Source organism: Mchenga conophoros, linkage group LG7 (assembly GCF_057382185.1).
Source record: "Mchenga conophoros isolate Kocher_MC1m ecotype Shallow Benthic linkage group LG7, M_conophoros_male_GT1.1, whole genome shotgun sequence".
Classification (NCBI taxonomy): Eukaryota; Metazoa; Chordata; class Actinopteri; order Cichliformes; family Cichlidae; genus Mchenga; species Mchenga conophoros.
Window position 1 is genome coordinate 57,309,386 of NC_140532.1, and position 15,648 is coordinate 57,325,033.

At 37.3% G+C, this 15,648-nt stretch overlaps 1 protein-coding gene across 1 annotated transcript; it reads left to right on the forward strand.

Annotated features, from left to right (window-relative positions):
- Window positions 1-1,787: 1,787 nt before the first annotated feature.
- Window positions 1,788-13,752, forward strand: LOC146571268 (tricarboxylate transport protein B, mitochondrial). Its single transcript, XM_085280402.1, has 9 exons — window positions 1,788-2,072; window positions 5,453-5,560; window positions 8,030-8,129; window positions 8,734-8,872; window positions 10,001-10,085; window positions 10,272-10,376; window positions 10,480-10,595; window positions 10,680-10,753; window positions 12,225-13,752. Exons 1-9 carry the CDS (start codon window positions 1,961-1,963, stop codon window positions 12,337-12,339), a joined length of 954 nt encoding a protein of 317 aa, XP_085136528.1. The 5' UTR covers window positions 1,788-1,960; the 3' UTR covers window positions 12,340-13,752.
- Window positions 13,753-15,648: the final 1,896 nt, after the last annotated feature.

Here is a 15,648-nt window from a genome sequence, read left to right on the forward strand (position 1 = left end):
TACCCAGTCATCCCTTCTCTTTCTGGACATTACATTTTCTGAGATGACATCTGGCCTCACCCACTCTGACATCCATAGACTGTTGTTGACTACTAATCACCCGGTGTCCAGTCACACCTTATCATCCTCTCTCTGACTTTTCCACATGCATGATTTAAAGCAAAGTTTAAACTTTAAAATCACTTAATTACATTTTCTTCTTTGCTGTGTTATTCTTTGTGTTGAAAATTCTATTACATATGAACATTCAATCAAATATAAATACAATTCAGTTCATGTTTCATTCAGTTTATGCAATTTTATTTCAATTAGCTTATTCTCATATGTACATCCATTTTAGTAAATCCCTTTTTAATTCAAATACAAAGGAATACTTTCTCTCACTTCAAACTCGGTGTTTATTGATCACACTATACTCAGTACAATTTCTTTTATCAAATCAGTCATGTTAAAATCAGATATTCTTTTAGATCCGTGGCTCTTCAGCTTTGCTCCCTCCCTCCCTCCCTCACCCACTCACTCCAAAGTCAGACTCTCAGTGTGACAGAGGCCTGTCATTAGAACCATTATTTTCCAAGGTCCAAACTGGATCATGTCTACATAATCCAGACATTAGAACAGTTTTAATTACTCAAACTGCATTTCTCATGCAGCACATTAATCAGACTTATGCTTTTATTATATCTTTGATTAAGAATAAGGATGATTTACTATATTTTTCAAAAGCACATATAGAAAAAAGTCTGTTGCAGCACTCTGCATCACTTTTAACATATAAGGCTGGATGTTAAAGACCTTTTACCCTCAGATGTGATGAGAAGCTGGGAGGACTTCAATCTCTCTCTGTCCCCAAATGGCATCTGGGAAAAGGCAAAGCCTCTTGAAGAAATGGGTACAGGGTTAAACATTAATACAAATCAAAGTTTAACTTCATCCAACTTCAGTTAATGTGATGTTAGATAAGCTATAGGAAAATTAATGGTTAAGCTAGAGCTCTGTGCGGAGGTCTTGAGCCACTGCACAGTGCATCATATTTTACTTCCAAGAAGTTACCTTATTGTAATTTTTAAAGTGGTCCTGTGAAATAGTTTTCCATCATTTAGAGTGTTTCACTGGACACTGGCTGCTTGTCATTTTCAGTCAAGTCCTTGTACCTTACAGTTTTCAGACACATGTTTTGTTTGTTTGTTTGTTAAGTCACTTAGGACCATTAAAAAAAATCAACAGCAGATTTTCAAAGTAATCTGAAAAAGGAAAAAGATTTGCACAGGAACTAAGAGGTGAATCTAACCCTATAGTTTATCCATATGCTGTTACTGACTCCTCATCAGAAATGGTCTCAGTGGCAAGGTGACTGTCTTGACGAAGGGAAACAAGGAATAAGAAAGTTCAGTCCGTGTTAAGAATAAAGGTAGTCATATGAAATATTGACTTTAAAGTTCATTAGAACTTGTACAAACTCTGTTTTTGCAATATTGCAGAATAAAGTCCTGTACTGTACACTCACTCCAGCCCAGCAGGTGGCGGAAATAAGTCCAATTATACGAGGTTAATCGCCGCACAGAAGAATGAAAAGAAGAGAAACGGCGCCCTCTAAAGGCGTGTCAAGTATGTCGCTTAATGAGGCCGGTCCTCCTTAAATGTTTGTGACAAACATGGCGTTGTGCGGTATTGGGGGGGGAAAGTGACACGTCCTGCCTCGCCCTGAATAAATACTGAGTCGATGCTGCCAACCTCTGTATGGCACGGAGGGAAGTTCCCTGTCAAAAGTACACAGACACGCACTCTTAGCCAGCATCAAAAGTCCAATGTTCAGCACCGCCTGCTCGCCTTTTTATTTTTCCGCCGCCGCTGCACTGAACACCCAGACTGCACCAGGACTCACAGCTGGCTGAGTTTGCGGCGATAGAGGAGGTCCGGATTGACTTCAAAAAGAAAGTTAGGCCGGGGTACCGCAGTCATGTCTGGACAAAACACATTTGTCAGCCCGTTTCACAGACCCCAGTGTTTGGCTGCTGCAGCTCCCGCGGGGAAAGCCAAACTTACCCATCCCGGCAAGGCCATTTTAGCAGGTAAGAAAGTTGATGTGGGACTGAGCAGAGGCCGCCCTGCAACTTGTTTCGAAGTTTCAACAGTGAGCCTTTAATTGCAGGTGGGATCAGAGCATAGCAGTAATCACTTCCTAGTGTCTCCGGCAAACATCTGCTGCTCAGCCTCTGTGTTATCACTATTATTATCTTCTTTTTATCTTTTCAGGCTAAAGTGTTTGCTTGTTTCTCTTTTTGTTGTAGAAAACCTGACATTTGGTAGATTTGGTCTGTTCAGCCAAAACATTTAGCAATTTGGTAAATGATAAACTTAAAATAAGTCTGCCTCTTTATGACCCAGGATCCAGGAAAGGGGGTTTTGCACACGTCTTACTATTTTGCTAAGTATTATACTGTTGTACAAGTACAGCATGGTTATTTTGAGAAGTTAGCAGTCCACCCTTTATAGTCGACTGCAGCAGGCTTATCTGTGAACACCATAATCAGGAAATAGCGGGTAGATAAACATATCTGAAGTTTTCAAGTGTCTTAAAAAATAATGTCAGAGTTCAACATTAAACCAGGATTCAGTCTGAATAGGAGCAATAATTACAGCAAGCAAACTCTGATGTGGTAAGAACAAAATTTAAAGTATTTCTAAACAGAGGAATAATTATGGCCTCTAAGACATGAACAGAAGGTCCATGTGAGTCTGCTGTGGTACAAAACACTTACCTGCCTGCACAGAGCACCTGCTGTGACAAACCCTGCTCCTCAGCTTGGGGCCAGAGGAGCTGGTATGATCTGGGACTTGTAGACTCTAGCATTCAGACAGCTGAGTGAAATGAACTCTGGTGTCCTGCAGGTTTCACAGGTCAGTCAGTGACATACACATATTTTGCACAGCTCAGTGTGTACTAACTAGAGGACAGTCAACATTGCAACATTGTTAGCATGCACACACATGCTCCAGTTTTACTAAGCTTATTTTTTAACATTAGGATCTGGTTGTATGCCAGATATCAATTAAGCTTGGTCCTAGATTATAAATGTCAAGTGGAGCTTTCTGTTGAACTTTGCTTTTAGGTCCAGCTTTAATCCATTTTTGTGAAACTTGTTATAAAAGTTCAAAGATAAAGCCGCACATGTCCGTGTGATTTTTCTCTGTGTCACAGTCAGCAGTTCAGTGGGTGTTTTCTGCTGATGTGCTGGCTGTGTATGGTGTCCTCAAAGGCCCAGCTCTCCATGTTCCCTATAATGAGCCACAGTGACAAAGCACATTGCTCTCTCACCCTTTGCATGCATTCTCCAACATGCCAGCCACAAATATGGTTCTCCTGCTCTCTCTCATTGAATCCTGGCAGAAATGACCACTTGTTGACTAGAAGCACACTAGAAGAGGACTTTATATATCCAACTTTGTGTATAATGGGAATAATCTGGCTGTATCAAAAGTACTGTAAAACACACTATTAATAACCCAGTATATATGTGATGTACATAGATGGAGCTATTGTTGAGGCATTTTTGCCAAGAAATCCCATTTTTCTGTTGGCACTGAAATGCCATCTTCTACTTTTTTTTTCTTTTCTTTTTTTTTTTAAGGTGTAGTTTGACAGTTTGACTCACTGCATTTTTCCAAACATACAGCTTTCATATAGCTTTCATGTGAAAGTTGAAGTTCTTATTCACTTGGATAGTGTTTGGCAAGTGTGAATGGGAGATTATCCACACACCATGTGATGTCACAGACTATGTAAAAGATGTACATGGCCACTTTTATGTCACTCACTGGTTAACACAGCATTAAGATGAAGCAATTAGCCTGGCTTGTTCAAAGATATTAGAATTACTATATGTTGCTATTACCTCATAAGCTTACTGGCACAATATGCGCTCTTATCCTGCTAGTATGAAGTAAAAAAAAAAAAAAAGTAAATGTAAATTAAATACTTATGTATGATTTTTTTTTTTTTTTTCTGAAAAAGTACAGGTCATGTTAATAACCTTTTACACCAGTAATATCTTGGGTCTGTTTTACATTCCTTCCTACTGTAACATTTCCAAAAGATACTACTAAATATTGCTGTTCTAATGTTTCCTAAGGAACCACGTGCCTTCTCTTTATAGAAATAATTTTTGTTATTGTTGCAAGTAATTTTAAAAAGGAAAAAGTAGTTTCAGAATTCCTGCTCGGCATGTCTGTACATGCTGGACTTAATAAACCAGTTCTGTATCTTTTTCCAGCTTCAATATGGGGAACGAGCTGCAGGTACTACTCAGCTGCGTCTTGATGCAGACTGTTTTTTTTTTTTGTTTTGTTTTGTTTTTTTCTATTTAGACAGAATTATGCCTGGGTGTGTCATAAATGGCACCGTTTATGTAATGGGCTGGTAGCCAAAATGCTACCATGTTTGATGTTGTTGTGAAGACAGTGGTTAGTCAGACTGTAATTAAGGGTTTTTTTTTTTTTCACAAACAGCCCCACTTGCTTGTTTGCGTGTGAGCTAGAATCATTGTTGTGTTGGATTTTTCTGCATGACATTTGTTTGAAAGAATGCATGTTACACAACAACACAGAACTGAACTTGTGAATGAATCCAAAAGTAAACATGAGTGAAAAAGCACATTAAAGCCTTTATTTTCATCCACTGAGTTCTTAGTTTTCCCCATTATTGCCAGATACTCTCAACACATTGAACCCAGAAGCACACTGGCCAAAACAACCTATATTTTGTCTAGCTTTTCCCCTTTTTACCCCACTTTTTACAGTTCTTAATGCTTTGACAGTTTACTACTTGTAATTTAAACTTGTCCCTTCTGGGTAGTCGAGGAACTGGTCCGCTGTCACCTTGCTGAATCCATCCTGCTGCACATTAATGTGTATGGAGAGTACACACCCCCTTGAGTTGGAGATGGGCCAAGGGGAGTATCTGTAGTCAGAAAACAACTGAAAAAACAGCTGAGCCAATCAGCTGCAGGATGCTTGTTAGCTGTTCAACTGCAGATCTGTAGCAACCAGGCTTTTAAGGTGGAGCTAGTCTGCACTTGTACATGAATAACTGTATAGCAGGCATCCGTGAAACAGTGCAGTGTAGATGTGGTGAATGCTAATGTGCACCTCACTAACATTTTTGAAAAGCGACTTTTCTTTTCACACTTGCTTTTATTCTACAAGCCGTATCAGATATCCTTCACACCTAACCACACCAAGGTTTTTATCTGTATTCCTTTGAGCTTCTTTTAAATGGTCACATGGCTTGCATCTTGTGTGTATTTTATTTAATTGATTTTGTTTTTTAAATTTATTGCATTTTATTTTGTGTGAGCTGCAAAAATAAATCTTTTAGTCTTTTAAATAGCTCGTTTTGACTCTTTTGAAACCAGCATTTTCTTTTTCCCCCTCCTCCTTGCCCATTCTTTAGGTGGGATTGCAGGAGGCATAGAGATCTGCATCACCTTCCCAACAGAATATGTTAAAACACAACTGCAGCTAGATGAAAAGGCCAATCCTCCTAAATACAAAGGCATTGGTGAGTCCTTGTTTAATGTTGTCTTTTTCTTTTTTTTATTTAGTTCTAGCACTTTTGATGATATCACAATTCAAAAAAAAAAACAACACATTTAACATACCTTATAATTAGGGGTGCAACGATACACAAAATTCACGGTTCGGTTTGATTCTTTGGTGTCACAGTTCGATATTTTTTCGATACAAAAAAATGTTCATGCCTTTTTAATTTGTCATTTATTAAAATTATAAATATTAATTTTAACTCAAAAGTACAGTTTTTAAATTTAATGTTGCTGAAACAAAAAAGTAATAAAAAAATAAAAATATCTGATTGAGGAATCACTCATCTTTGGAAAGAGAGTTTATTACAGAGAAATGGCTCTTTCCAAAATAAAAGCTATACTATAAGCTTCTTCTGGGCTATATTCTCAGCAGCATATTAAACATATCAGGTCCCCATAAGGAGAATCATGTGCTAACGGCTGTCTAAATGACTCGGGTAAAGTTTGTAGCATGCGTGCTTGTTGTTTTTGTCTGCTTCCACTTGTCTTTGCACTAGGATGCTGTCGGAGTAAATGTGCAGTCATATTCGTTGTGTTCCCACTAGTGCTGTCAGCATTAATCTCGTTGAAATTATGTTAACGCCACAACACTGCAAATCTCCGTTAACGAGCTACCGCCGATCGCCCCGTGTGTGGGGCTAGACGGCCAACACGTTAACGAGCTAACTGCGCTAACACACTAGTTCCCACCCATGTAATTGAGCATTGCGTGGCACATCCAACATACTGTTTTACTTTAGTCCATGACGCGCTTACCTTCAGGGTCATACGTCACATGAAAACCAAAATAGTTCCAAACGCCAGATCTGAATGAGGGTGGGGGAGGTTCAATTTGCCATGTTGCAAGGAGAGCTTCTGTCTCGCTAGCTTCCCCTGCGCTCAGTGAATCTGCGTTCGACTACTCCGCCTAGGCTGCACTGTCGAGCGCAGATCCACTGAGCGCTCAACACAGACAGCATCGTCAGAAGAAAAGTTGATAAAATAAATTAAAAATTTTGTATTGTTCGATACATATGCGTACCGAACCAAAAGCACTGTATCGAACGGTTATCAATACAAGTGTCGTTGCACCCCTACTTATGATGCTTCAGTACTTTATATTACATAAAGTACAGTGCTGATGTAGAGTTAACATTTTTAATAGAACTTATGTGTTGTTATAGTGGCTTCAGAGCATCGGTAATATGGACATCAGTTTAGCAGAGTATCTGTAACTTCACAGAGATAAAACTGGTATCAGTCTTCTTATCTAACTACCATAGAAATCTTCTGAATCTCTCAATCTATCTCAAAGATTAATTATTTAAACAGAAATCATAGATACTGTTGAAGGAAAAAATCTGAATGAATAATACTTTCAGGATTTCTTTACTTATTAAAATACAAAATTGCAATTCTCAGGTCAGGTAAGGACCTATGTATACGCAGGTATTGACGTTAGGTGGCTAATCTAGATCTGAATGACTGTGGGCGACCCTTACAAGCAGACAACGTGGAGGAGGTGGGCCAAGTTACCATTTCTGTCCTTTGAACTTTGCTCTGCCAGTTTCACAAGACAGTTGATCCCTTAGTAATCAGGCTTTGTACTTATGGCAGTTGACTCCTGTTGGATCTGGGGGAGAATCAAAGCTGCACATGCTGATCTAAATAGCTGAAAAGGATGTTAAACATGGCATAATAATAGATAAAAGTTCAACTCATTGACAAAACAATGATAATGGGCATTCTGGACTGGGCCTTATAATGGCTCAGATGGGTGAGAAAAAACACAACAAAACATCATCTTTAAATTATTGCTCGAGACATACAGTAGACAATACAGAAAATGCGTTTGAAAATGAAAAACCAGAACAAGCAAATAACACCAACACTGTAATAAACACATTTAAAGTTGTTTGCATGAAGATACCGCGACTCGGCTCAATGCAGAATTTCCAATGATGTAAAAACGTATTTGTTTAATGGCTACTTGAAACGGTTAAGGATCAGCTGTACTGGGTGTTAATCATTAATTGTTTAATCATTTATGTTGATTTGAAGTTGTCGCAATCTTTTGGGCTGTTTGCACAGCTCTCCTGACTTACACACCTGGAATAACAAGCATTGTGAGTGCGCAGACATTAGCAAATAGTGTTTGTGTAGTAAGTTGATCTTTGCTCATGAACTTTGGCACAAATCGTGCTTGCGTACTGAAACTGAGTACACAGTACAAACCTCGGTACAAAGGACTGTTTGTTGTTTCCATCAAATTCAGTCTTATCTGTTAACAGTTTATTAGAGGTTTTTTTGTTTTGTTTTTTTTTGGGTTTTTTTTAAAATAACTGTGCATATGCACAACTGATCTTTGATACCAGTGGATCAAAGTAAATTTCTTTTTAAAAGCTGCTTTTTCTCTTGTCATTTATCCTGTTTCCTTCCCTCTGCAGTTGACTGTGTGAAGCAGACAGTGAAAGGTCATGGTGTGAGGGGTCTTTATAGAGGTCTAAGCTCGCTGGTCTATGGCTCTATACCTAAAGCAGCTGTCAGGTACTGCAGCGCCACAAACAAAAAGCAAATGAGCACACTAAACACGTTTTGGAATGTGCACAGTCATCTATTAACTTTACAGCAACTTTTTTCCAACTTAACTTCAGGATTTTTTTCAGGGTTTTTCCACTTTGTTTTACAGTGTAGGAATAACATCATGCCATCAAAACTCAAAATAAAAATGTTTCTAATTTTGAAGCAAACTGTAGCTATCACACGATATTATCAAAAGATTTGTCATTGATTTGTATTTGCTTTATGATTAACTGAATATTTGATCAGTTGATTTAAAATTTATAGCCATATGAGTAAATAAAGGTAATTGCTTATTTTTTTATTTGTTCTTAGTTTTGATTGTCACTTGTGAATAATAATTGATGATTTGCCAGGATTTTTTCTCATCTAGACCTAATCTATATTCTCCTCAAGCTTCTTCAGGAGTTTCCTAGTACAGGCCATGGTTGTAGTAAGAAAGGCCAAATGTTAATTCATTAGTTAGTGCAATTCACAATAGGAAAGCCCGAAAGTTGTTACTATTAATGGCTTCTAAGTGAGATGAAATGTATCTCTGAGTTTGTTTAAAAAAATTCTCTCACTTCTACAGATTTGGGATGTTTGAGTTCCTCGGTAATAAGATGCGTGATGAGAGTGGCAAACTAGACAGCAAGCAAGGATTTTTCTGTGGCCTTGGAGCTGGAGTGGCAGAGGCTGTGGTTGTAGTCTGTCCTATGGAAACAATTAAGGTAAAAAAATAAGTTGAACACATCATGTTGTGTGTTTCAATTCAAATATTTTTTATTACGTGTGGTGGAGATACAAATCTCTCTGGGCTTACATCAGGAAGGATATCTGGTGTTTCTATCAAATCAAATCAAATAAATGGAACAACCCATTGGTGCAGTCCCTTGTGAATAAGGAAGGAGCCAAATGTAGCTTTTAGTGGAGTAAGTAAACTTACTTGTGTGGTATATGAATCTTGGCATGGTATTACAGTAACATAAAATAACAATATAGAGGAAATGTTGTTAGTTTTAGCCTTTGCCTGGGTAGGTACATTTGTCAGCCTAACCTTGATAAAGTTTCTTTAGACAGGTTCCAAACTAAGTGAAATGACCCAGAAATACCTGTGTGGCAGCCACAAGAAAGGCTAGCTGATTTCTCTAAATGCTGAGAAAAAGTGCTTCAGTGCTCCCTTAATTAGCTCTATTAGGAATAAATACACTTGACCAAGGGATCAGAGTGATGCATTCACAAAGAACATCGACAAAACTGACAGTGGTGCATAATGGTAATGTTAATTATAGGTGCATTTTCCATTTCGTACCATAACTTGCTACATGTATTAAATTTTCAGTAAACAGGCTGTCGAACCCACAGCTGAACTCTAAATTGGATCATTTTCCTCTGGTTAAGATTCCACTGAAAGCATTAACAGGTAGAATGAAAGCTTTCACACTGAATCATCTCCCCAGAGAGTAAACATAAAATGCAATAAATTTGATTTTATAGGTTATATGTTAAATCTTTGGAATGACACAATTATTTTTTTCATGGTTCTCATTTATATTGATCTGAAGTACAGCACAACGAAATACAGTAAGAATGAGTCAGGGTGAAGTAAGATGTGCATGTATTGTTGTATTATAGCACTTCTAGTCAATCTAACATCTAATTCATATACTAAAATGGAAACTAATAAACTAAAACGGAATCAAACATAAACCTTTTATACGGTTAAAAACTTCAGGCATCAAAATAGAAAATATAAACACAATAAAAACACAAAACTAATATCCCTGGTGCGAACACAATTGGAAAATTAAAGTTATGGGATACTGCAGTCATTTAACAGTTCAGCTTTGTCCTTGCAGGTCAAATTCATCCATGATCAGACATCAGCAAATCCAAAGTACAGGGGATTTTTCCATGGGGTGAGGGAGATTATTAGATCCCAAGGTAAGAAGGGCTTCAGTTGCATTATACTGCCACCTGTTGTTCCTACCATTTATACACATGTGTTATTTAGATAATTATCCTCCTTATGACTTCTGAGAAGTTCATGAATTCATTTTAGGTGATAAATATGAAAGCTGTAATGAAGGTTGTCATGAAAAAGTGATTATTTTACTGTTGCACTTTTAGGACTAAAGGGGACTTATCAAGGGTTAACAGCCACTGTCCTAAAACAAGGCTCAAACCAGGCCATCCGCTTCTATGTCATGACTTCACTAAGAAACTGGTACAAAGGTAAGGGAGTCAATACATTTGCAACCACTTGATGCAAATAAAAATGCAGTAAAAAAAAAAAAAACAAAACTCTTTTTGTTTCTTTTTTTTTTCTGACGCCTAGGTGATGACCCCAACAAAGCCATTAACCCTTTGATAACTGGACTGTTTGGAGCTATTGCCGGGGCTGCCAGTGTCTTCGGAAACACTCCCCTGGATGTCATTAAGACCAGAATGCAGGTTAGTACCTTAACATATTTCCAGTTTTCCTAGTTTATCCCTTAGCTTTCCAACTAACATGTATATATGCATATTTTCCAACAGGGCCTTGAAGCGCACAAGTACAAAAGCACAGTAGACTGTGCGGTCAAGATCCTGAAGCATGAGGGACCACTGGCGTAAGTTCATGTGCCTGGTTGATATAGTATCTGGGGAAAAATGATTTAAAGGTTTTAAATATATATCTATTTATTCTCACTGTTGGATCTGGCCTTGTTTGAACTGTTAAACTGTCAGTTACCACATTTATATTGGTGAGAACATCATGTAATTTAGTTAGTGACTGCATAGTGTAGTGGTTTACACATCTGCCTAACATACCTGGTTCAAGCCTGGTAGGACACATACATCCTTTGGAGGATGTTTCAGGAAGGGAATCCTATGTGTGTGGTGACTTATCCATCTATCCATTAACCCACTTTATACTATAGACTGAGATTAAGCCTGTTCATTGTAGGAATGATAAAAACAAAGGTGTATTTAAACTCAGAACACATCTGCAGACAATTCAGAATCAAAATGATGTAAGATTTGGATAACCAGAGGAACACAAACTGAAAACTCATCTGTTTATCTTCATTTTGACCATTTTTTTCAAGGTGTTGTGTTATCGTTAATGTCAAAGTTGCTTTAGTTTGATTCACAGGGAAACTTTGTATGGCTCGTCTGTATAGCTTTATAGGTGCTCTGTTTCAGACTAGGTCTACAGCTGCTAATTGATATTTTATCCTCCACTTCATAACTGTTTTTTAAAAAAGTAGTCAGCAGCACAGTAGTGGAGTTGTTAGCACTGTAACGTCACGGGACCGGTTCAAACACTGGTTGGGCTCTTTCTGGGTCGAGTCTGCATGTTCACTCTGTTGTGCCTGCGGGGGTTTCTCCTCTGTACTCCGGCCTTCCCCGTAGTGGCTCAATAATGTAGCAGTTTACACATTTGTCTAACAAGCAAAAGATCCCCAGGAGAGACTAATTCATTTAGGGTCACATCATCAGGTGTAAAAAAAAAAAAACAAAAAAAAAACCCAACTATAATAATAATAATAAAAATATAGCTCTGGCTTCCTCCCACAGTTTAACAGCGCCCATGTTAGGTCAACTTGTGGCTGGACATTGGGTGTGAGGTAGATGAAGTGTGCAAAGTATATTGAATAAACTGTTGTATGGTTAAATGTGACTTATAGTCTGACGTGCTTTGAGTGGTTAGTAGGACTAGAAAAGCACTGTATAATTGCAAGTGCCTTACATTGTCATTACTTCATTACAGTTCTGTAATTTCATAAATATAACAAAAACTAGGGAATGAATAAATGAATATACAAAGCACAAAAATAAAAATAATTTACTGCAGAGTAGCAACATATTATACATTTAAATATTTAAAACTTTAGTTAAGCTGAATTTATACTTATAGGCTCTGTCACCTATGATCTACGGCTTCATATAGATATTTTTGGTCAGAAATGACTAAATTTGGCTTACAGAGTTATTGCCACTAACTTTTTAAAATTATTTTTTATTGACCCTGTAGTATTGTGAAACTCTGATATCATGGTTGCCTAATGTAACATTCACTGTCTGTTACTTCATTAGTTTCTACAAAGGTACTGTGCCTCGGCTGGGTCGGGTGTGTATGGATGTCGCAATAGTCTTCATTATCTACGAGGAAGTTGTGAAGCTCCTGAACTTGGTTTGGAAGACGGACTAAAATCAAGTTGTGCTAAATAAGCAGGACTGTCATGACAGGCCAATCTCCTTAAATCCTGTTTCTAGGTTCAAATATCTACCTCCAAGTGATTTTTCAGAAAGAAAGAAAGAAAGGGATTGGTATGTTCTTGATTTATTTATAGCCCAGCAAACAGTAGTTGGAACTATTATCTAGCAGAATCACTGCTTACAGATGCTCTTTTTTTTTTTTTAATTCCACAGAACATTTTTTCACCCTGCTCAATCAGAGAACTGAGAGTGCTCTCAACACAAACAAGGAACTAAAGTTTGTACGTACTGAATCAAAGACAAACCAGTTACTTACCTAATGTAATATATAAACTATAGGTTAAAAAATTATGGGGAGTTGACTCAAATTTATTGAATCAAAAATTTAAACCCCTTTTATATGCAAGTTGTCAGAGAGGTTAGAAACCATTCTGAGGATGTGAAATGCTCCAAAAGCTGCAGGTACATTAAGAACTGCATGGCCGAAGTCAAGATTACAGAGTAATCTGCTTTGTGATTTCTTTTATCCTCTCCATGCACCTTGGAAGCAGGTGAAGTTGTGCCAGAAAATTATTTTTGCTAAGATTACAGAGTAACCAGTTGTGGAAGATGCAGCATTTCTTTAAATGATAATACACATGTTCACATTATTTAGAAATGCACATTTCCATAAAGAAAGTGTTTGTGGGTAAAGAGGGTTCACTATTAAGTTGCAGAGATGTTTTAAATCAGTTAACTTACTAATGTCACTAAAAGTGCCTATGTGCTGTATAATGAATTTTGTGGTGTTTTGCGAATAAGAATGATTATTTAATGTTGTCACTAAAGACTAGAATAATTTACACATACTACTCTGTTCCAGTCAGTGTCTAATAAGTTCATGTCTTCTATTATCCTTCGAACTGTTAGTTTTTTGTTGTTTTTTTCATTCATTGAGAAATGGTGTTATTAGTGCCTTCCATCTCGTTCCTTTCTCATTAACTTTTAATTGCAGTTTATTTTTATTCTTAACTGTGTAATATTAGTTGCCTTTTCTTTTTTTTTAATCAACTGATGACCCAATGTGCCAACTGCTGCTTGAAAATATAATGCCATGCTATTAACTGGAGTTCTAGACACGGAGTCTGGTTGTTTACATGCAATGCCTTTTAAATTAGTTTGCTTATCTTATCTCTTTGTGGAGGAGACACAATGTTTACCACATGTTGCCTTTTTCAGCCTCCCGTTTAACCAGACCCTACAGGAGCATCACACTTTGTCACAGATTTTTAAATATTTCTGGAGTTTTCTTGTTAACAGGTGAATATTCTATGAAAAATCTACCAGGAGTTAAAAGCTGGTATTGTGCCTTCGATCTTCTTAATTCTAATATCAATGCTCAGAAATAAACATGGATCAGACTGTTGGTATGGTCTTTTTTCTTTCAAGCCATCATCCAAATTTCTCCTAACTTTTTGTCAGAATAAGCATTGTATTCTTTGAATGTGTAGGATTAATAATAATAATAGTGCTATTTGTGTTGTACTATATAAATTTTTTGTGATTACTTACTGTTGTGTGTAGTACTGGTGGTTATTTGTGGTTTTCTGTGCACAAATGTTATCTTCTTTGCTAACAGTCACCAAACAGACATTAGCTATCATTGACAGAATGTGATAAAATGCTGTTATATTGTTATATACATTATGGCCACTTGCCCTGTGACTGCTGAGATAAGCTCCAAAATCCTACGGAACCCATGGATGGATTATTTGTTGGCATATTGTCGATTTGCCCTTCTTGGACCTTACGCCTGCCGTAGCTGTCAGTACAGCCCAATGACAGTCATTGGTATTCACTAGCTACTCGTTGAGAGACGCTTGAAAGAAGATGCTTGTGTGTTTGTAGTTCTTCCAAGGGTAGTTAACATGTCTCTCAATGGAGGCGGAAGCAGAGGATTTTATTTCAACACCGTCCTGTCTTTGGCAAGGTCGCTGGCAGCTCACCGGCAGGCACCTATAGACAAGGTAACGCTTCAGTTAGACTAGCGACCTACCGGTGACCAGCTAATAGCCTAAATAGTCTCTGACAGTAAGGCCCGTCACAGACCGCTTTTCTACCAGTGTGGTCTGTGTTATGAATCAGAATAGACTCTAAACATGACTGTTTTGTCAATATATAAATTATAGAGTTATTTCAGGATTAAGGGGCGCCACATAGCATCACTGGTACCTTGCTAATGTCGGCTAACGTTAGCTGTTTTTAGCCTGTAGTTTTCCTTTTAAAAAAACCCAACTTTTCCCCTCATGTGAACAATTAGATCCTTACTCTTCATCCGTACATGTTGGCACAGGAAAGCAAACCCTTTTTGTGTCCTGATTCAGTCGAACACCCGCTGTATGTACAGTTATACATTTACACAGTATTCTAAACTTTTAGTTTGAGGGTCATTACCAAATATGGTGGCACCAGATCTTTAATCATTGTGGTCCGAACATTCTTTGAATGGACCAACATGTGTAGTCAATGTTGTCAGGAGAGGTGCGGGATAAATACAAGTGTTATGAAAATATGTTAAAAAGCGTTACTTATCTGTAATTTATACGATGTATAAAGAAATAAAATATGTATGACGTAATCAAGATTTGTCCAGTCACCTAAATATTTTGGAGCTGTTCCAATGAGCTGTTTATTTGGCTGACTTCAAAATGAATTTGTTTTTAAATGTATTTATGTATTTGTTTGTTTGTGTAGCGTGTATTTTTATTTATTTGTGGCAGGAAAACACGATAGTTATGTAAAAATGACTGCTTTTAAACTCTTTACCTTCAAAATAGACACACAGATCAAGATATAAATTATATATTAGCCACTGTTGGTCAGCAACATCTTTTTTGCTGTTGTATAGTGTGTGTGTCTGTGTGTGTTTAGTACAGTAAGCATATTGTAAATAATTAAGTAAACTAAGACCAAGACAAAATTGTACTTTAGCTCAAATCATTATCAGTTTTTTGTTTTCTCGTATTTAATGGGAAAGGTTAATAAGTTCATAATTGGTAGTCATAGCTTTAGCCTTGTGGTTTTCAAAGTTTTGTGAAAGCCAAAATTTATAGTGACAGTTGTATTCATATCTGCTTAAAACTGTTGACGTGTCATGAGTTATTTTTTCAATTGCACTTTCAGAAAGAGTTTTATTGCATATTTTCAGCATCTGTACCTAGAATGACATCTTTAGTCTTTCCAATAAGCTCCAATAGTGTATTTTATATCGTGCCATCATGACCTTATCACCCAAAGTGGTCGTCCAGAGGCTGAGGGTGTA